At 41.4% G+C, this 21,743-nt stretch overlaps 1 protein-coding gene across 2 annotated transcripts in view; it reads left to right on the plus strand.

The window, feature by feature from the left end:
* Positions 1 to 21,743, plus strand: part of FAM120A (family with sequence similarity 120A) — a 131,030-nt gene that overhangs the window by 5,725 nt on the left and 103,562 nt on the right. For both annotated transcript variants that reach the window (XM_054034177.1, XM_054034176.1), the window contains exons 2-3: positions 3,908 to 4,154; positions 14,374 to 14,456. In XM_054034177.1, the coding sequence (XP_053890152.1) occupies positions 3,908 to 4,154; positions 14,374 to 14,456 (330 nt within the window). The remainder of the gene's footprint in view (positions 1 to 3,907; positions 4,155 to 14,373; positions 14,457 to 21,743) is intronic.

Genomic DNA, 21,743 nt, shown 5'->3' on the forward strand with positions numbered 1-21,743 from the left:
AAAGAAGAACAGGAGTACTTGTGGCACCTTAGAGACTAACAAATTTATTAGAGCATAAGCTTTCGTGGTCTCTAAGGTGCCACAAGTACTCCTGTTCTTCTTTTTTCTCTTCTTTAACCCTTATCCCAAACCCCCTCACATTCTACTTACCCCACAGTTTCTGACAACATTCTGGGTGGGCAAGAGTAAATCGAACTTGCATGTTTAATTTTTTTTGCATGTGCATAAGGCAATAAAACCTCATTGCAGAATGAAATGTCTTATTTTATTTTGGTGTTTCACAAAGGCTTGTTTTGAGAACATTGGTTACAAGTTTTAAATATGAATTAATCTTCAGTAATCTTATTGGAAACAGTTGTGATTTAAGGCCTCTCTGCATTCTTACAAACTATCCATTAGCTCGGTTTATTGTGCTAAGAAAAAAGTAAATACTTCCCACCCAGAGCAGTTTTAAATAATTTTTAAATTACTTCAGCACAACATAAGCTAACACAGATTTCTCTGAGATATTAAATGTTCTACAGATCCTTATTTTTGTCGTGAACGTCTGTTTGTTGTCCATTGAAAGAAATGTAATTCATGAAACAGAAACTTGTTTTTATGCCAAGCACGTTTGTTAGAATTTAAATGATCAAGCAGTGCACGGACCTAGCATTGTTACTGCTTTGGCAGAACCTCATTTTCTTTTCCGTGTGTGTCAGATAGTAAATCTTGAATTATTTTCTCTTTTCCTGGTCTGGCATCATTTACACGTGACTGAGATGTAAACTTAATTTTTTGCCTTTTTAAGCACTGAAAATTGTTTCAAGTCACATTGCTTTTCCCCCCAGATTTCTGATTTTCACCTTTGTGCTTTATTTTGGCATAACATGCATGTTCCAACTAGTTTGATTTGTACAACTTTTAAACCTCTTATCTCTAGCTTTTATACTCGTTTTGTGGCCCTTGTATCCGGTTTGGGTTTTGGTAAAGTTGAAAGTTCACTGTACCTTGACACACAGCCATTACAGCTCTTCTTCATATAACAGCTTAATTATTTGTGTTACTTAAACACAGTTGTTCAGTAATATGAGCCCAACATATACACGATACATATAACTTGCTAATACTTATGAAAAAATTAATAGTTAATCATAAAAATTGTGCTAGTAACCTTCCCAAGTTTAAAACATTTTATAGATCTGATTTTTGAACTCTTGCATTTTTCTTTGTGAGTGACTGGAGTAATCTTTGACAACTTGATAACCTGCCACAAGGAGTTTTTCAGTCTATCTTGAACATGAAGAAAACAGCCACACATACCACACCAAATGGTTATGTAACTAATTAGATACTTATGAAAGGACTCTTAAGATGTTACCTTTACGATGGGTACTTTGCTAAGCAAGGGAATACATTGAGAAGCTTTGTGCACTGTTGACCTTAAATGCAGATTGTTGCAATCAGGATAACTTTGACATGGAGTTAAAAGATGAAGATAGAAAAAGTGAAACATAGAAGATCATAACTTTTTCTTCATCCCTTGATACTTAACAAATATACCAAACATAGTTTCCCTAAGAAACTAGGTAAAAGTTTAAGAAAATTGTACGTTTTAGCAAACTTTAAATTGGCTATATAAACAAAATACTGAGTAAGATGCTGACTGTCCAGTAACTCAAGTTTCTAAATATGAGTTAATCATGAAGTTACATGTGTAAATCTCAACTTACACTCTTGGTATCCTTACCCGAAGCTTGAAAATCAATAGAAGATCAATACAATGTGTCTGTATTACATGCATATAATATGGAATAATATTCAGAGCACAAGGGCTGCTGTGTTCAAACAACTTTTTAAATTTGCTTTTAGAACTAAAGCTTTTTTACTAAGTAATAAAGTGTTAGTTAAAACTATTCTGGTTTGACTGAAGAGTGATAGAACTATTATGATTATTTATTTTATTATATGTGTTATCATACTGCATAGGAGACCTGGTCATGGACCAGGATCCTGTTGTGCTAGGTGCTGTAGAAACACAGAACAAAAAGACTGTCCATGTCCCAAGTATCTTACAAACTAACACTTAAATTTGATTAATTTATCACTAAGTCTAAGTTTATAACTATATAAACATATGTATTGTGGTGAATTGAACTGTTGTTTTACCCTTGTGTTTGCTATTTTTCTTGGGTTTGAATAGGTATCTCAAGGCATTTTACTTTTAAATTCAGATGCTTGTTGAGGTTGTACCAGCATGAAAGCTTTCGGCATTTTTCCAAATCACTGACTAATAGTTTGGGATGTAGGTAACAGCAGAGGACAAAGGAGTAAGTTTTCATAAACAATTTTTTTTTAAATTTGTTTGGGGCGTGATATTGCAGTTGTGGTTCCTGTAACTTGTTGGAATCATTGGAAGTTCAGTGTATGGAAGGGCAGACTGTGGAGTGTTGGATACTTATCTGACTATTTTAAAAATTCAGAGGGGTAGCCGTGTTAGTCTGAATCTGTAAAAAGTAACAGAGGGGCCTGTGGCACCTTTAAGACTAACAGAAGTATTGGGAGCATATGCTTTCGTGGGTAAGAACCTCACTTCTTCAGAGCATCTGAGGAGATATATATACACACATACAGAGAGCATAAACAGGTGGGAGTTGTCTTAGCAACTCTGAGAGGCCAATTAAGTCAGAGGAAAAAAAACTTTTGAAGTGATAATCAAGATAGCCCAGTACAGACAGTTTGATAAGAAGTGTGAGAATAGATTCAAAGTTTGTAATGGCTCAGCCATTCCCAGTCCTTATTCAATCCTGAGTTGATTGTGTCTAGTTTGCATATCAATTCCAGCTCAGCAGTCTCTCCTTGGAGTCTGTTTTTGAAGTTCTTCTGTTGTAAGATAGCCACCCGCAGGTCTGTCTCCCAAGATCTGTCCTCGCTTACAGACAACCCCCCAACCTAAAGCAAATGCTCACCAGCAACCACACATCACTGAACAAAACCACTGACCGAGGAAGCTATCCTTGTAACAAAGCCCGATGCCAACTCTGTCCACATATCTATTCAAGTGACATCATCATAGGACCTAATCACATCAGCCATACCATCAGGGGGTCGTTCACCTGCACATCTACCAATGTGATATATGCCATCATGTGCCAGCAATGCCCCTCTGCCATGTACATTGGCCAAACCGGACAGTCTCTACGCAAAAGAATTAATGGACACAAATCTGACATCAGGAATTATAATACTCGAAAAACAGTGGGAGAACACTTTAACCTGTCTGGTCATTCAGTGTCAGACCTGCGGGTGGCTATCGAAAGCTTATGCTCTAATAAATTTGTTAGTCTCTAAGGCGCCACAAGTACTCCTGTTCTTTTTGCGGATACAGACTAACACGGCTGCTACTCTGAAACAGGACCCTCTGTTATTTTAAAAATTATTATTACACAAACCCCTTGTTGTCTGATCAGGAAGTTTACTTATTTCCAATGTCAGAAGTTGGTCTTTATTTGACTTACTTGAGCCTTCTGTAATTATGCCTCCATTGGGACCACTCTGATCTAGTCCTTTCAGTGACTAGGAAAGTACATCCTTGAGAATCTTTTTTCCATAAGTTGGCTGATATTGACTGGTGTAGTAGTGTATGTCTGTATTTTGAAAAACTGTTAAAATGTAACATAATCCAATAATGCTGAGCTGTCTTTAAGTAATATCACTTCTGTCTGAATATCTTACAGATCTTAGTGTTTTCACAACATGCTACCTATAGCATTGTATGAAATCTCTGCTCAAAATGCATTCTTTGGATCTTTGTTTTATTTTAATCTTACTCCAAATGTTCAGGTTCTCCTTAAGCTATAGATATGGATCTCAGTGTATCATACTAAATATGAGAAAAGACTTAATGCTTTTTTCTCTTCTTTTATAGGTTGCACAGAGCATTGAGGATCACCATCAAGAAGTAATCGCTTTCTGCAGAGAAAAAGGTTTCCATGGTTTGGTTGCATATGACTCCGATTATGCATTGTGCAACATCCCTTACTATTTCAGTGCCCATGCCCTAAAACTGAGCCGTAATGGGAAAAGTCTCACAACAAGCCAATATCTGATGCATGAAGTTGCCAAGCAACTGGACCTGAATCCAAACCGCTTTCCTATTTTTGCTGCTCTGTTAGGTAGGTTAAGTAAAGATAATTTTACATATTGTGACTAGTGAAACTTACAATTTATATTTATATTAACAATAAATCATTTGTAAAAGATGTGTGTGTATAATATCTTTAACAAAGCTCTTTCCTTGTATGACCTGTTTCCCTTTCCATTGTTTTTGAGCTATTATATTCTGTCACTCCATACTCATTGCAGCTTTAGGTTCCTTGTGGCACTAACTTGTGCATGTCTGTGAATGCAATCAACTTTTGAGTCTAGAAAGGTGCTCTCTGAATAGCTACAAAGGTTGTGAAAAGAGTAATGCAAATCTCTTATGGAAATAAAGTAAGAGTTTTGCAAAAGCTCTCACGAGCCAAAGCATTTTACTTCATGAATGGGATCAAAGTTTTCAGACAGCTTTAGTCATATTAATACACAGTATTTAAGCTCTACTTGTAATAACCATGGTTTATTTTAGTAAGTTTTCAGATAGACAGATGTACTTGTGTACTCTATCCATTCATCTAAAAATGTTGAATTGTGTAGTTATCTTGCACTTCGAGAGTACTTTTTATCTCAGATATGAGTGTTGTACAAGCATTAGTAGTGCCTCAACTGCCTGGATCACTTCTCTGTCACTGAGGTGGGTCTGAGCAACTGTTTCACTACAGGACAATTTATGTCCAGAACTGAAAAGTATTGTATTTAATTGAAACTGCAGGGAAGTACTGGTAGGCAGTATGTAACTATCTCAGCTGGAGTTTGGCTAGGACACTCTCCTGCCTCTGATGGTACATGCCATGAGATCTTTAATGAGCCCAACTAGTGAAGACCTCCGTTCCATGTCTCATCTGAAAATTGTCACTTTAGCAGCACAGTACTGCCCACACCATTCTAGCACTTTGTTCTATTACTGACTTGCCATTTACTGTATCACTAGTACCATTGCAGCACTGAGGTTTTCTACAGGAGACCTCCAAAGAATAAAACTTACATAGACTGGTATCCTAAATTCTATCTGGGCAAAAAGTAATGAATAATTGTTTCCATCATGGTATGCTGGATAGAGCACCAGACTAGGCTGAGAGACTTGGATTATATTTCCACCTCTCCCATTGTCGTGCTGATTGACCTTGGGCAAATCGCATAACCTCTTTAGTTCTTTCTCATCTGTAAAATGAGTATAATACTTCAAGTGCTTTGAAATCTATAGATGAAAAGGGCTATGTATTGCTCTCTTGACGTGCCAGTGCTCTAGTAAACACTAACATTCATATACACATGTACTTTGTCAAGGCTAATATTTTCCCTACTAAAAAGTGAAATCCTTTACATAAGAATAGAAAGAACCATACAGCAGTGAGTGATTCAAAAAACACTTGCAGTGGGACCATGCAGGAAATAGATAATATTTCTGGTCATGTCAGTTCATGTTTTCTTTCCGTATCAAGAATAGTTATCACCACCACTCCCCAAATTGATAAATTGTTATTAATACAAAGTACTGGTAAAACAGCTAGTGATGCTAGGAGTTTTATGTGGGTGGTGGTTGGTATTGCTGTTACTAGAATCTGTCTAAATTGACACTTTAAATAACAAAATAGTCCTTAAAATTTGTTTTTAGCAGAGAAAACCTTGTCTTTCTGTGATTTTTAATGTTTTGAATGGCTTGTAAGCTTTTTGAAGTCCATTCCACTGAAACTTATTTATAAAACAAGACATTAGCTCTTTGAAACAAAAAAAGTTACCAGGTATTTTTGTGGCTTGCTTCATATTGGTTCAGACTGTGAATAACCATTGAGCTAACATCCTGATTTGTTTTATTGTTTTCTTATTTTTTGGAGTCTGAGAGATGTAGTTATAGAAAAGGTTCTGTATGAACTCTGGGCACTTGAACTCTAGGATTCTGCAGGTTTATCAGTACTATGCTGTTTGTATTTGAATATTGTTATGAATGTTACTGAATTTAGGCACTGCAGTACTATAAATAATTAAACTTTTATAAAGGTTTATAGGAAGGGTTGTTGGTTTATTTGGGAGTAGTGTCCCTAAGGTCATCTCAGTATTTTGAGATATTACTTGTTCTTGAAAGATATTGTGTAATTCTAATAATATCTTAAATACAGTTAAAGTTGTATGTAGGTAAATGTTTAAAAGCAGCGCATCTTACGTAACCTGAATAAAACCATAGGTGGGCTGCATGTCTTGAAAGAGGTCTCAGACTTGGCTCATGTGGTCTCCAGGTGTCCTCTAAACCTCATAGATGGGGTGAAGGCATCACTTAGCGGTAAGGATGCCTAAGGGCTTGTCTACACAGAGAAAATAACCAGCACTGCTGTAGTGGTATAATGATTCTATAACTCCCCTGTGAGAACATTCTATTCTGGAATAATTACAATTAAGATAGTATCTTAAACAGCAATTACAATTATTCCAGAATAAATTACTGTTATATCAGAATAAAGTCACTTATTTCAGAGTAGTGCGTCAGCATGGGAGCGTTATACCAGCATAGCCACTGTGGAATAATTATTTCACTATATAGTTATGCTAGTCAATTTCCATATTTAGACAAGCCCTTAGTGTTTCTGTTTTTAATCTGTGTTGCTAGTTCCCTGTTAAAGTTCACCTTTTGGGCAGAAAGTTTCTATACCCGGTGCTATCCAAAGGTAAATTGTTCTTGAAACTTTGAGGGTGAGAGAGGCTCCACCATTATTGAATAAGAACAGAGCGAAGACAAATGGTGACTTTTTTTTTTTTTTTTTAAAGAAAGACAGAATGGCTGGGGTTAAAAAGTTGAAACTTGGCAGGGAAGCGCTTTTGAGTATTGCAGCAAAGTGTTTGGATCAATTTGGGGGGCTTAAAAATCACACTTTGCGATGTGAGTGTGGGTATGATTTTTTTCAATCTTCTCCTGAAGTATTCTCTAACTAGAGAACACAGTTTGTATTGTTCAGGTTTAACTTAGCTGCTTATTGTAGGGAGGAGAGTGCCTCAGATATTGGGCAGTTAAGATGCTGTGAGGGACACCCTGTTTTGGGTAGTGTGTGCACTTAAAGACGTCTGATCCAACTCGAAAACAGTGGAAGTTTGGATCGACTCGGTAAGTATTGACTTGTATACTTGAAAACCTTGTGTGAACCTTAGTTAGCGGAAAACTAAGCACAATGTGACGTAGAGGGCTCTTATTTAGTGTACTCCTTATATGGGGCAATGTCTTTAATTGGTGTCTAACCTTTTTATTTAAAAAAAAAACCTAGTAAATGTCATAAAAATGAAAAATAATAATAAAAAATTGAGGTTACATAGTTAAGCACTCAGATCAGGAAATAGCAGCGCTAAGGTTGCTTGTGTAACCTTAATCTCTTATCCATTGTGCGTATGCAGTATAAGAAGTCTAATTACTCATTCACATGCTATTTCTCAAATGACAGGTTGTGGGTTTTTTTGTTTTTGTTTTTTTTTTTGGTAAAAGAACTTCAGATACATTTTGTAATTTGCAGTATCTTCTATGTATGATATATCAGACATAGTACTTAAGTGCAGCTGCATCTTCTACTGCATATCTTAAATTTTATTTAAAAATTCTGTACTTGAGAAATGATCATGTGCTTATATTCATTATAGCAGTTTGTCTCTGCACCTTGAAGTCTTTAAACCACGATTTGAGGACTTCAGTAGCTCAGACATAGGTTAGGGGTTTGATACAGGAGTGGGTGGGTGAGATTCTATAGCCTGCGTTGTGCAGGAGGTCAGACTAGACGATCATAATGGTCCCTTCTGACCTTAAAGTCTATGATTCTATGATCAGAGTTAACTAGATTGACCCAAGGAGACATGACGGTTGAGTATCAGGCCCAAGGGCTAGAAACATAATTATTTAAAAATGAAATCTTAGATCCCGCTGAAGTTGATGGGAATCACCCAGGAAGGCTTCCTACTTGTCCATGTTGAGTGGCTTTTTCAGCCTTGCGTTGAGGTTTACTAATCCTTATTTAAATTGGGCTCCAGTGACCGACCTAGAGGTCTGTAGCGATGAAGTAATTGCTCTATGAAAACTATTTGATATTCCTCTTGTTGTTCTTAATGGCCACATGAGGGGACACAACATCATTTCTCTCCTTGATGGCAGTCTCAGCAGGAAGTGAAGGATTTGAATGGGCATGTTGACTAAATAGTTTGTCCATTCAGGTAAGGAGTGAGATATTCCGTTCGATTAGTTTGAAGAATTTTGAACTGCTTTTGTCTCTGCAGTTGTTGTTAAAGTTGGCAGTCCTCAAACTGTGATCCAGAGGGCATCCTCTAGTGGTGTGGAGAGGGTGACTAACAGCAAGGTACTGGTTTCCCTCAAGTCAGCTAAAATACATTACTTTCCTAATATTAATTTTCCTTGTAAACAGTTGCTGTGGTTGCCACAGCAAAATGCGATTTGTGAATGGGAAGGAAAGGCTGCGGGCTGATCTACACTGAAAAATTAGTTTGACCTAGCTGCATCTCTCAGGGCTATGAGAAATTCTGCACCATAGTTAGGTTGACCTAACACCCAATGTAGATACAGTTAGGTTGATGGAAGAATTCTTCTGTTAACCTAACTACAGCCACTCAGAGTGGTGGTAATGGAAAACCCCTTCTGTCAGTGTAAGAAGTGTCTACGTTATGGCATTACAGAGGCATAGCTGTAGTGCTGTAGCTGTGCTGCTGTGGAAACTGTAGTGTGGACATACCCTAAGATGTCGAAGCAGTGAAAAAGTTTGAAAAATCCTGCTTTAAATATATTCACAGCACTAGAGACTAAGCCTGTAGCTTTTTACAAACGTATTAAATATGAAAAAATACTTTGTTGCTACATTTATGATAGTTAAATTTAATTGAGTCTGTTAGGATTTCTTCTCATGCTTTGTAAAATCCATTTTCAGATGCTGTCATCAGTGAATCATGTTCTTGCTTTATTAAAGTTGTTTCTTCCCATTTCTTCAATCCTTTTTTTCTGATTGCAATATACTATGCTTTGGAATATCAAAATTATTTAAATAACTTTCCACTTTGCTAAAGTGGTTTAGGTGGTAAATGACCACGTAGCTTGGTCATTAACTTGCCAGCCCTTTTCATTCCCAGGCTAACCAATTGACTTGAGGTAGTATTTACTAAATAATTAGTAGAACTGCATTGCTTAATAAACTATCTTAAAATTAGCCCATATTAAAATGAGCAAATATAATAAAAATATGGGGAGAGAATAGTTTCAGATGGTGGCATAGTTACGTTTTTGAAAGTAGGATTTTATGTTAACCTCTTGTTCACTCAGCATTGCCAGACTAAGCCAATTTGCCTGATATTTCTCATGCGTATTGTTTGCTGAGGGCAGACTTCTGTTGCAAAGGTTTTCAAAGCTAATTGGATAGGCCACTTGGAAAACACTAGAGCTTTTAAAAAGAACAGTCCTCAATATTACAAAAGTTTCCCAATGGTTTTCAGCAACCTTGTCTCAAAATGGCTTTGCCCAGTTACTTCAGATTTGTTTTTTTCTATTGGCATCAGTGAATTGGTATTCAATTATTTTTGGAAAGTGTCTGTTTTAGCTTGAAGTCATTTGAGGAGTATTAACTAAATCTGGTAGATGGCTGCAGAGTTTGTTTGTTACCCAAGTGCATCACATGGAGTTCAGAAAGAATCAGCCAGGATGGGAGACAGGGTTAAGTGTCTTCAGATGAAGCTTTAAGAAGATATCTTATTAACTTCTGTAGAGGCTGCATCTCCCACATGAACCACAGCTCTTTCTGTGTTCTGAATTGTAGTGACTCCAGATATAAAACTTAAACACAGATTTAGAATAGTATATATAAATTATCTATTTCAGAAAAAAATTAGAACACTTCAGCTATTAAAACTTAGATAATATAATTACATTAATCTGAAAATTCAAAGCTAAGGTTGGACTTGAAAAATATGGAAATACAGAGTTAATATTTTGCTCTTAATATAGGACCTTCAAATTTTGAAATAATTGTTCTTCTGTAACAACATTTTCTTCTTTGAGTGCTTGCTCATGTTGATTCCATTATAGGTGTGTGCATGCCCACATGCGTGGTCGTCGGAGATTTTTTCCTTAGTGGTATCAGTAGGGCCAGCTGTGGTATCCCTTTGAGTGCCGCGCTTATGTGTCGGCATATCAGGCACTGCCAGGCCTATGCCCTCTCAGTTCCTTTTTACCACCCGTGATGGTTAGTCGGAGCACCTTTCCTTGCATAGGAAGGGCTAGAGGCTTCCTTTCTTCTGACTTTGAGCCTTAGGGTCTTGTAAATAGTTGTTTATAGTAGTTAGTGTTAAGTAGTTACGGGCACGTCTTCACTACCCGCCGGATCGGCGGGTAACAATCGATCTATTGGGGATTGACTTATCGCGTCTAGTGAAGACGCGATAAAATCAATCCCTGATCGCTCTGCCGTCGACTCCGGAAATCCATCGCGGCAAGAGGCGGAAGCGGAGTCGATGGTGGAGCGGCAGCGGTCGACTCGCCGCCGTCCCCACAGCCAGGTAAGTCGACCTAAAATACACAACTTCAGCTACGCTATTCATGTAGCTGAAGTTGCGTAACTTAGGTCGACCCCCCCCTGGAGTGTAGACCTAGCCTAAGTGTAGTTAGAAGTTAGAGTCCCAGCAGGGACTTTGTCCCAGGCAGGCCATGCCTTGGTCTTTAGAGTTTAAGCCCACCGAGGACTGTAACAGGTTTATGCCTGTAAGTGACCCCCCCACAGCAGCTGCCTGACGCTTGGGGGAATCACACAGGAAGGACGAGTAGTATTTGTAAAAAAAAATTCGACCCAGACTGAGAGAGCGCGAGATACTCATTTGCGGGCTCTCCTTACGGAGGCTGCCCTTTGTCGGGCTTCCGAGCTGTACCGCCAAGACTCGCCTAGTGCCTCGGCCTTGGTGCGCAGCGCACCCCCAGCACCGCTCCCCACCACCAGTGCCCAGAAAGAAAACAAAGAAGCACGGCTCCCCAGCACCAGGCAAGAAAGGCCCTGGGGTATCGGGCAAAGGATTCAATTTGGTCACCCTTTGCCCCTTCAAGGATCCACCACCGACTCCTGGGAGCAGAAGGGGACCCAAACTTCTGATGGCATCGATGCCTTCCCAGCCTCCCCCAGGCACTGAGAGAGCAGAAGCTTGCGCTGGCACCATGCATGCTGCAGGAAGTGGCAAAGACTCCCTATGAGGGCAAGCCAGCTGCTAAGACCCCTTTGGGGGCAGTGCAGCGCCACCGATCCCCCAAGACAAGGCAGCACTCTCCATCTCTGCACCGCAGATTTCTGGTGTCGCAGACCAGATCCTCTGGGGCTCGCCACAGTCCACCGGCACTGGTCCCCTTGATACTGGCATCAATCCTCGCTCCAAATACTGGTCTCCAGTGGTGACGGTCAGCAGGCAGACACAGGCGTCGACGGCTCCACTGTGGTCACTGGAAAGGGATTCCTCTAGCACAGAAGGACAGTTCAGCCCTTTGCCAAGACCTCATCGGCGTGAATGGGCACCTGAGGCCACGTCAACGTTTACAGTGCTGTCTTGGCAGCACGGCCAGTGGCCTTATTGGAGTGTGTGGGGCATGCTGGTGATGACGATGCCCCCTTTGCACCGCTCATCTGCCACCACCTTGGAGCAACAGTTAGCAGCACTGACTGCACCAGGCTCGGTGCATGAGACCCGCTCGGAGGTCAGGGTAGTGGAGACAGCACCCACCCCAAAATCCCCCTTCCCCATGGGGGATGATGCACTTGAGCCTCCCCCGGTGGTACAGTCGTCGTCCTCATCCCCAGACGAGGCGGTCATGGGACCCTTGAGGGCCAGCCTCCCGGATGATTTTAAGGAACACCAGGCCCTGCTTCGACGGGTGGCAGAGAATTTGGGCCTAGAGGTGGAGGAGATGGCCGAGCAGATGGACATCTTGTTCAGTGTCCTCTCAGCCTTTACCCCGGCATGTGTTGCACTACCAGTGCATGATGGGGTCCTGAAAATTGCCAAGGCCCTCTGGCAAACCCCATTGTCCATCCCTCCCAACTCCAAAAGGGCCGAAAAGAGGTACTTTGTCCTGGCCAAAGAGTTTGAGTACCTTTATATCCCCCCACCTTTGGGCTCACTGGTTGTCTCGGCAGCCAACGAAAAGGACAAGCAGGGGCACACTAGTTCAGCTCCGAAAAATAGAGGCCGAAGGACTGGACCTTTTTTGGAGAAAAATTTATTCAACACCCAGCCCGCAATTCCGGGTGGCGAACCATCAGACCCTCTTGGGCAGATACAATTTTAACTTACTGGGCTCCCTCCGTAAGTTCAAGGAGTCTCTCCCTCAGGGTCTGGCCTAGGAATTTGGCAACCTGGTGGAGAGGGCACTGCGGTGGCTAGGTGCTCTCTCCAGATGGCATGGGACATGGTGGACTTGGCGGCTAGGATGGTTGCGGTGGTCATGAGGCGCAGCTCCTGGCTTCAGACCGATGGCCTGTCCCAGGAGATGAAGACCTCTATCGGGACCTTCCGTTAGATGGGAACGGTCTCTTTTCAGGGCAGACTGATGGGAAGCTGCATGGGTTAAAGGACACTCAGGCCACCCTTCGCTCGCTGAGCATGCATATGCTGCAGTCTGCACGGAAGCAGTTCTTACACCCCCACCCCATCGCCAAGGCCTTGCAAGGAGAAGGGATAAAGACACGAGCTTTAGTCATCACTGCCCTTCCTCCTCCCACTCACCCGCACAGCCCAGTCTGGCGAAGCATCCCAGGGACCAGAAGCACTCATTTTGAAGGTGCGCTCAAGAGTGATGCCCCAGTCAATTCCCCGGATACACCTCGTTCTTTCCTCTATCATCTTCATCCCTACCATTCGGCCTGGTCGCAGGTCACCTCTGGGTGCTGGACATAGTATCTTGGGGCTATACCCAGCAATTTTCAACCGCCTCTCTCTCCAAACCCCCTTTTTCTTCGTCCCTCTTCAGGGACCCTTCTCACAAGCAACTCCTTGTCCAAGAGATCAAGAACCTCCTCCATCTGGGGGCTGTGGAAGAGGTCCCTCAGGACATGAAGGGAAAGGGTTCTATTCCCTCTACTTCCTAATCCCGAAAGCAAACGGGGGCCTCATACCCATTCTGGACCTGCGTTGCCTCAACAAGTGTCTCAAAAAGTTGAAGTTTTGCATGGTCTCCCTGGCCTCCAACACCCCATCCCTGGATCTGGGAGACTGGTATGCCGCCCTCGACTGGAAGATGCATATTTCCATCTTCCAAGGTCACAGATTTTCCTCCGATTTCATAAGGGGCGCATGCCATTTTCAATTTATGGCGCTGCCCTTTGGCCTCTCATCAGCCCCAAGGGTGTTCACAAAATGTATGATGCCAGTGGCTGCTTACCTGGCTATTAACAGTGTCAGCTCAGGGGATTTCATCCTGGATCACGGCCTGCATCTGCTACTGCTATAAGCTGGTGAGGGTGTCTCTGCCGGCGATCATGACCGCACACTTGAGTAGGGTACAAGCATTATCACCAGCCTTCCTGGCACAGGTACCAATCCAAGAGATCTGATCGTCTGTCCACATGTTCCCGCCTGGTTATGCGCTTACCCAACAAGCTTGAGACGGCACTGGCTTTGGCAGAGCAGTGCTGCAAGCTGCAAGACCATGAACTCTGAGCCCATCTCCACTGATGCTGCTTATGAGTCACCTAGAATGGAATGGACATGAGCAAGCACTCGAAGGAGTTACCTGCCTTTTGTAACTGTTGTTCTTCGAAATGTGTTGCTCATGTCTATTCCATTACTTGCCCTCCTACCTCTCTGTTGCTGGCAAGAAGGAACTGAATGAGAGGGTGTAGGGCCAGCGGCACCTGATATACCGCTGCATGAGCGTGGCACTCAAGGGGGCGCCACAACTGGCCTTAGGGATTCTGCTAAGGCAAAAATCTCCGACCGCGCACATGCGTGCGCGCACACCTAGAATGGAATGGACATAAGCAACACATCTCAAAGAACAACAGTTACGAAAGGTAGGTAACCGTTTTTTAATTAGGCTGTATGAAATAATAGATTTTTGTTTACAAACTTAATTCCTCCTCTGCCCCCTAGGATAAACCTATATGTATTTGGGTTTGACTGCAAATCTGCTTTGCTGCATCAATCAGTTTTGCTGCAGAATCAGTTTATACAAAGTGTTTGATTTTTAAAGGTGTACTTTTTTTTAAAAGTTCTGCATGTTGTATATTCTAGGTAATCACATTCTTCCTGATGAAGATTTGGCTTCCTTTCATTGGAGTTTACTTGGTCCAGAACATCCACTAGCCTCACTTAAGGTACAAACCTAATCTGATTTTTAGCAGTTAAACATTATAGTCCATTATAGTAACAAACCACAGCAATATGTGCTTCGCAGGCAGCTGATTCACAACTTGGGTGCTTTTTGAGGTACAATAATGAAGAGTAGGCACCTTCAACTCCTCAGAAATACACCAATAGCTTTCTAATGACAATTGGGTGCAAGGTATGGTACTTTAGTCTTCACACCTTTTAATGACCTACTTCCACTGTCATTTACCTCAATGCTAAAATTGGCCCCTTATCTGTAATAAAATATATTTAAAATTTTGTATGTAATTTTAAAAACCTTTTAAAATTACTTCGGACATCTAATCCCTCTGGTTTCCCATGAATTTGGCTGTCCTGTCTGTAGCAATTCATGCCTCAGTGGCCGGTTTAATTCTTACTTTCTGTTAAATACTAACTTAAGAATCTTTTTCTGCTGAGAGTTAAAAGTAGTAATAAGCTAAAAACTGCTGCTGATAGGGCAGCTGGGTTCATTGGGAGATGGAATGATGGAAGTAGTTCAGAACTGTCACTCTTTCCTCCTCTTTACTCCAATTTACTTAACTTTTCCCTCTGTCCTGAACTTCACAGCTTAAGCACTCAACTTTCTGACCTGCATTTTAAGTTAAAAATTGCCTGGCTATTTTTGTGTCAAGTATAGCCTGAAAAAAAATCAGGCAACTTTTAATGAAAAGCAATTAATAAAAATCACACAAAAAAAGTTGCTTTATTGTCTCTTGAAAACTGGGGCTGGGTGACCGAAGTAATACTTTGGCATGCCACTGCAAGAAAGGTAGCAGTGGCATTTGTAATGAAAACATTCATTTTCTCTGCCATCCCAGCTAAATGTGGAAGTGGTGGAGCACTTTTCAAGCTAAAGCTTAATTTAGAAATTTGAATTTGGAGACAGATTTAAGGCTCCCAATTCAGTTATTAAGCTGAAAAATTAGGGGAGGAAGAGAGGGACTCCTGTCTCTTCCGAATAATCTTTTAGTCCCCGGTTCTTAAACCATTGCTGGGAAACCATCAGAGACCCACACGGCTCTTCTCCATCTCTTTAGCTAGATTGTTGGGGAGAGTTATTGATCCATGAAAGGATCATTCTGTGATGAAGTCTGCGGAATGGAAAAAAGTTGAATCAATAGTTAGCTTGGTGGAAGAGAAATCCTCAGAGTTGTATAAATCCATCTTTGTTTTGTTATTTAAAGAGGCATAGGGATTTTCCTTTTTGTTTCCACCAGTGGGAGCTGATTTACAGGTGTAACATTACTCAAAGTCAGAATAGCCAATTCAGAATATGGCTTTGAACAATATGTCCACAGTCATGTTCCATAAGATACTTGCCAAATATATGCTAAATTTTACTTGGTTATTATGAAAACAAAATCATTTTAATTAAGATGTATTCTGCCTTGTTTGTTTTTAAATTCACTTTATTCTTTATTTAAGACTCCAGTCAGATACTTCCAAAAAAGTTGTTGGTTTTTTTACTCTTCAGTTTCTCTCAACTGCTTTTTTGCTTTTCCATTTGACAGATATTGCCTTCCTGAGTTTCCAAGAGAACTAACTTAACATGGCTTAACATCTTTAGTTCCATTTGACATAGCATCACTGATGTCATTGCAACTCTGGGAATAGTGGGTTTTTGGTTAACTGCAGGTGTGCCAAAAACAAAACACAACATTTATTTTTTTCCAGACACTACAAAAACAAACCAACCAACCCTTCCAGGCACATTTACAAGCCATAGACTTAATAAGATGAGTGGGGAGAGCGGCTAGGCACTGTCTAGGTCTTGGAGCAATGACCTTGGTGAAAAGCCTGGTCTCTCGTGCAGATGCTGGAAGTGGAAAGGTGCTGTGATTCCAAACCAGGTCATTATACCTGGATTCAGCTTGGGAGCTCGGGGCGGTGTTTTTTTTTTTTTTTGCATCAGTTTATAGTCACTAGGAATTTGATTATTTGGCACCCCCTATAGCTGCAAGAAGCGGGGACCTCTCATTCCTTCTCATGAAAATCTGAGATTTAGAAAATTTCCTGTCATTTTAACAGTGTAAAGACAGTGTCTTTTTTTTTTTTTTTTTCTTTTTTTTTGATATATATATATATAAAATTTGTAGAGGTGCTGGTTACCTTTACTTCCTTTTGACTTAAGTTGGAGTGCCTCAGCACTTCAGAAAACTAGGACCTGTTTTTTTATCAAGAAAAACAGAGACTTGATAAATTAGGATCCCTTGAGTTGTTTTCTTTGTGACATTCTCTGCCCTTTTTATTATGCAGTAGCAAAGTAATAGTGCTATAAAGAATGAAGCTTTACTTATCAGCCTGCTCAGAAGCATGGAATGGAGACATAACAAGCACCAATGTTGTTGGATAACATTTTATAATTGTACTTTTCTCCAGTTTGCCCAAGAATTAGCAGGGCGAGGTGGGGAAAAGCAAAAGTAGAATAACCTTTTTGCCCTTTTTCAAATGGTTAACTGGCCAAACCAACTCAATTAGAAGCGTCTTGAGCAATAATTTGTGGAGGCGAGGGAGAAGAATCAAAACTCCAAGCAGTAAAATTCTCAGAAAGAGAGCTCCCAATGTCTCTTGGCTCTGTTGCTAGCTGTTCACTTCTAGAAGATTTGAACCTTGCTGTTCTGACTTTGGCCTCGTTCAGTCAGCTAGACAAGTGGGCAAAAAGCCTTGCCCTGCAGAGGGCCACAGCAAGAACCACCTTCCCTTTGGAAAAGGTGTGGAGTGTTGTGGTTAGCTTAAAGGGAAGAGATCTGAACTGCTATTGCTGCCACAAAGGAACTGTTTAGACCGTAAGCCCTTTGGGGCAAGGGCTTTGGCTGTTTGTGTTTGTAAAGTGCCTGGCACACTTTCAGTGCTACAGTGCTAAATAATCATGTTTGGAATGAATGAGATTAAACATCCTGCTAATCAATAGAGAGTAATGACTTCCTGAATGGCACCTGGAGCAGGAAACTGATTTTAGGTTGAGAAGGGGCAGGAACCACTAGACACAGTGAGAGAGAGTTCAGCCACAGTGCCTGCCTAAGAAGGCTGGAATCCTACTACTACATTTTTTTAAATCGAGTAATCTATCATATACTGGGTACAGACTTCTTTTTGAACAGACCTTTCAGGGGAAATAGAGAAGAAAAGAGCTCTTATCTATGCAAAGACTACTGAGTACCTGAGACATATTTGTAGCACCCGGTGATCAGTCATAATAAGGGCCCTTTTTGTGCAAAGACCTGGAATGATCACCTGATTAGAGGATGGGGCATATAGATTCACAGCTCTTCATGTAGAGTTGGGGCTAGGGGAATTGGCACCTTTTCCTCCACTGGACTGATCTTTTTGCCCTGGAATGAGCTGGACTGGGCAATCCAGGAGAATTTGGCACAAGTGAATGACCGTTTCCTTGTAGGTCCGTGTCATAACTATAAAGGGAAGGGTAACAGCCCTCCTGTGTACAATACTATAAAATCCCTCCTGGCCAGAGACTCCAAAATCCTTTTACCTGTAAAGGGTTAAGAAGCTCAGGTAACCTGGCTGACACCTGACCCAAAGGACCAATAAGGGGACAAGATACTTTCAAATCTTGGTGGGGGGGAAGGCTTTTGTTTGTGCTCTTTGTTTTGGGGGGAGTTCGCTCTTGGGACTAAGAGGGAACAGACATCAATCCATGCTCTCCAAATCTTTCTGAACAAGTCTCTCATATTTCAAACTTGTAAGTACAGCCAGGCAAGGCGTGTTAGTTTTATCTTTGTTTTCTCAACTTGTAAATGTACTTTTTGCTAGGGTGTTTACCTCTGTTTGCTGTAACTTTGAACCTAAAGTTAGAGGGGGTTCATCTGGGCTCTTTAAGTTTGATTACCCTGTAAAGTTATTTTTCATCCTGATTTTACAGAGATGATTTTGACCTTTTTCTTTAATTAACAGCCTTTTTTAAAAACCTGATTGATTTTTTCCTTGTTTTTAGATCCAAGGGGTTAGATCTGTGTTCACCAGGGAGTTGGTGGAAGAGTCTCTCAGGGCTACCCAGGGAAGGGAGTTAGCCCATTGGAAGTGGTGGCAGCAGACCAGATCTAAGCTGGTAGTTAAGCTTAGAAGTTTTCATACAGGCCCCCACATCTGTATCCTAAAGTTCAGAGTGGGGAAGGAGCCTTGACAGTCCGTAAGGAATGTAGTCCTAGAACCTATCCCCATTGTTACTTTGCTTCTGAAGGAATTGGCCCCAGGGGGAGGATCTGGCAAAGCTACACTAGATCTGCCATCCTAATCGGAGGTAAATTGTCCTCCAGCTAAGGCAATTCTAGAGATCAGCTCACCAGGCTCTGTGCAACAACAGGGCTCGGTAGGCAGAGAGACTGATAAAGGTTATATCCTAACCTAAAAGAAATCTAAATGAAAAGTATTCCCAGATGGAATCTACCTTAATAGAGCCGTAGTCATTTAGGCTGAATAAACAGCTGATCATAATCCCTGCTTTACAGTCCATTTGAGTCTTTATGGGTCATTGGAAATCTATTTTGAGAGTGGTCTCATCTACCTGGAGATGTTGGACTCTCTTTTGGAATAACAACGATTTAAAAAAGAGTCCTAAACCAGGGCATTGAGCTGCTAAGGCTCCTGTGGTTTAGCATGTCCAGGGTGTTTAGCCATGTCCTTAACAGCTCCTTTTGGTTCTCCAAAATCTTCATCTTTCAGATTAAGGGTCCAGGTCAGCTGTTCAATTAGAGTAAAAAGAACCTCTCTTAAACAGCCTGATCTCCATGGAATCCTAACTCCTCTTACTTGGGCTGATGTATTCCATATCATCCTGTAAATTGGTCATATCCTACTCAGAAAGCTGAACCCATGGGTGTTACTCATTTCCAGCCTCCAAGATTGGTAGATTCAGTTTCAGACAGGTTCCAGCGAGCTAGGATTAAGGCCTCTCAGAGGGTATTTTGTGGTCTAAAAATCACTAAATGACAAAGAGCTGACAAAGTAGACTATTTTGGACTGCACCCTTTGATGACAGGAAAGGTTGAAGATGCATGAAGACTAAGGGTCATGTGTGTTGCATCTTAATTCAGTTTTACCCCTAACCTGAGCATCTAACAGTCCAAGTGTTGAAAAGGGGCCTCTTAATCCAGGACCCCTTTCTTATTCTCTGCTAACTAGAGAATGAGAGAGATCACAACCTGGCAGCTTGTCTCTCCATGGAGTGCTCTAATGGAATGGAGAAGTGTGAGGGAGAGGATGTACCTCTCACTTGCAGCAAGCATTAAACTAAACCTATCAGGATTGGGGGGAAATTGCCCCCTCTCCGCCCCCAAAGAAAAAAGAAAAACCGAACAAACTTCAACTGACTAGAAACCTCCCTGTTTAACATAAGAATGGCCCTACTGGGTCAGACCAAAGTTCCATCTAGCCCAGTATCCTGTCTTCCGACAGTGGCCAATGCCAGGTGCCCCAAAGGGAATGAACAGAACAGGTAATCATCCCCTGGTGATCCATTCCCTGATGCTCATACCCAGCTTCTGGCAAACGGAGGCTAGGGACATCATTCCTGCCCATCCTGGCTAATAGCCATTGATGGACCTATCCTGTTTGATTGGGAACATGGATAGTGCCATGTCTGATCAGAACAGTGTTCTATCTAATGCAGTATCCTATTTCTGACAGTGGCAAGTACCACATGCATATGGAATAACCAGCCATAGGGGAAATTTCTTTTATAAACTGTAAGTTTGAGTTTGGTTTAGGCACTGAAACATGTGGGTTTATTTCCCTTAGGGGAAAAAATCAAATCTAACTAGATGTTCTCCTGATTCGTATGAGTGTCTAATTTTTTTTTTTTTTTTTTTAAACCTCCTAAATTTTTTGTCTTGGTATCTTGTGTCAGTGAATTCCATAGGTAAATTGTGTATTATATGTTTGGGGGAAAATGTTTTCTTTGTATCATATTTAAATACCTTTTAAATCCATATGAATACCTCAGGGTTTTTGTACTGTGGGTGCTTTTGTTTACCCTCTCATTTTACCTTGGAGCAACCACAAGATTGCTGTTGAAGGATGTAAAGCACTCTTCCTCCCTCACCCGCCAGTGGAACACTTTACTTTAAAGGCTACCAATTTTAAAAAGGACACTTAATCTGCCTTTCTGATTCCATCTGATAGTTCTTTTTTATCAACATAACGAGATCTTTCTCATGCATTGCTTTCCATACAACTTCTTAAGAGTTCTCTCTGGTAGAAGTGTTTTTTTCCCCCTCTCTTCTTTCTCCGCCTTCCTCCCGCCCCATAGATTCTAGCAGGGGTTTTCTTTCAGCTACTGGAGGGAGGTCTTCATTTCTTTATTTTCCCCATCTCATTGTCTACTGCTGGAAAAGACGTTCTTCTCACTCCTTTTCCTTCTCTTCAGGAAAAGGACACTTATTCTCACCTCTGAAATCAGGCTGAGTAAACTTCCTGCCAGTTAGGCCTGGTCTACACTTAACTTTTAGGCTGATATAGGGCTTGTCTACACTACCCACTGGATCGGCGGGTAGCGATCGATCTAGTGGGGGTCGACTTATCACGTCCAGATGCGATAAATCGACCACTGAGTGCTCTCCCGTCGACTCCAGTACTCCACCAGAACAAGGACCGCAAGCGGAGTCAATGGGAGAGCGTCAGCTGTCGACTTACTGCAGTGAAGACACTGCGGTAAGCAGATCTAAGTACGTCGACTTCAGCTACGCTATTCACGTACCTGAAGTTGCGTATCTTAGATTGACCCCGCATGGTAGTGTAGACAACCCATAGTTACATCAGTGATGGGTGTGAAAACTCCACGCCCTTGAGCAATGTAGCTATGCTGACCTAAACCCCAGTGTAGATGCAGCTAGGTCCACAGGAGAATAATTCCGTCAACATACTGTCACTATGGGTGGTGGAGCTCCTACGTGGATGGACAAAACCCTTTAATTGGTGTGGGCTGTATCTGCGCTACAGGGTTATGCTGTCCTAGCTCTAACCATGCTTGTATAGTTCCTGCAGTATAGATGTACCTTTAGAGAGTGGTGCTGAAGACATGAGGTAGTGGTAGCATACATGTGCTTCGTGGGTGCTCAGCATGTACCTAGAACATGTTCTGGGACCCACTTGGTTGTAAACACAAGCAAAGAATTTTTATTTTTAGGCTTAAAGTAAAGTGGATATACATTGCTCACCTGCCATTCAAATGGATTGCTGTAGTGAAACACATGAACACTGATCAGTAGTTCAGGAGGTGAAGACTCCTGAATCCAGTT

Source organism: Malaclemys terrapin, chromosome 7, assembly GCF_027887155.1.
Source record: "Malaclemys terrapin pileata isolate rMalTer1 chromosome 7, rMalTer1.hap1, whole genome shotgun sequence".
NCBI classification, from domain to species: domain Eukaryota; kingdom Metazoa; phylum Chordata; order Testudines; family Emydidae; genus Malaclemys; species Malaclemys terrapin.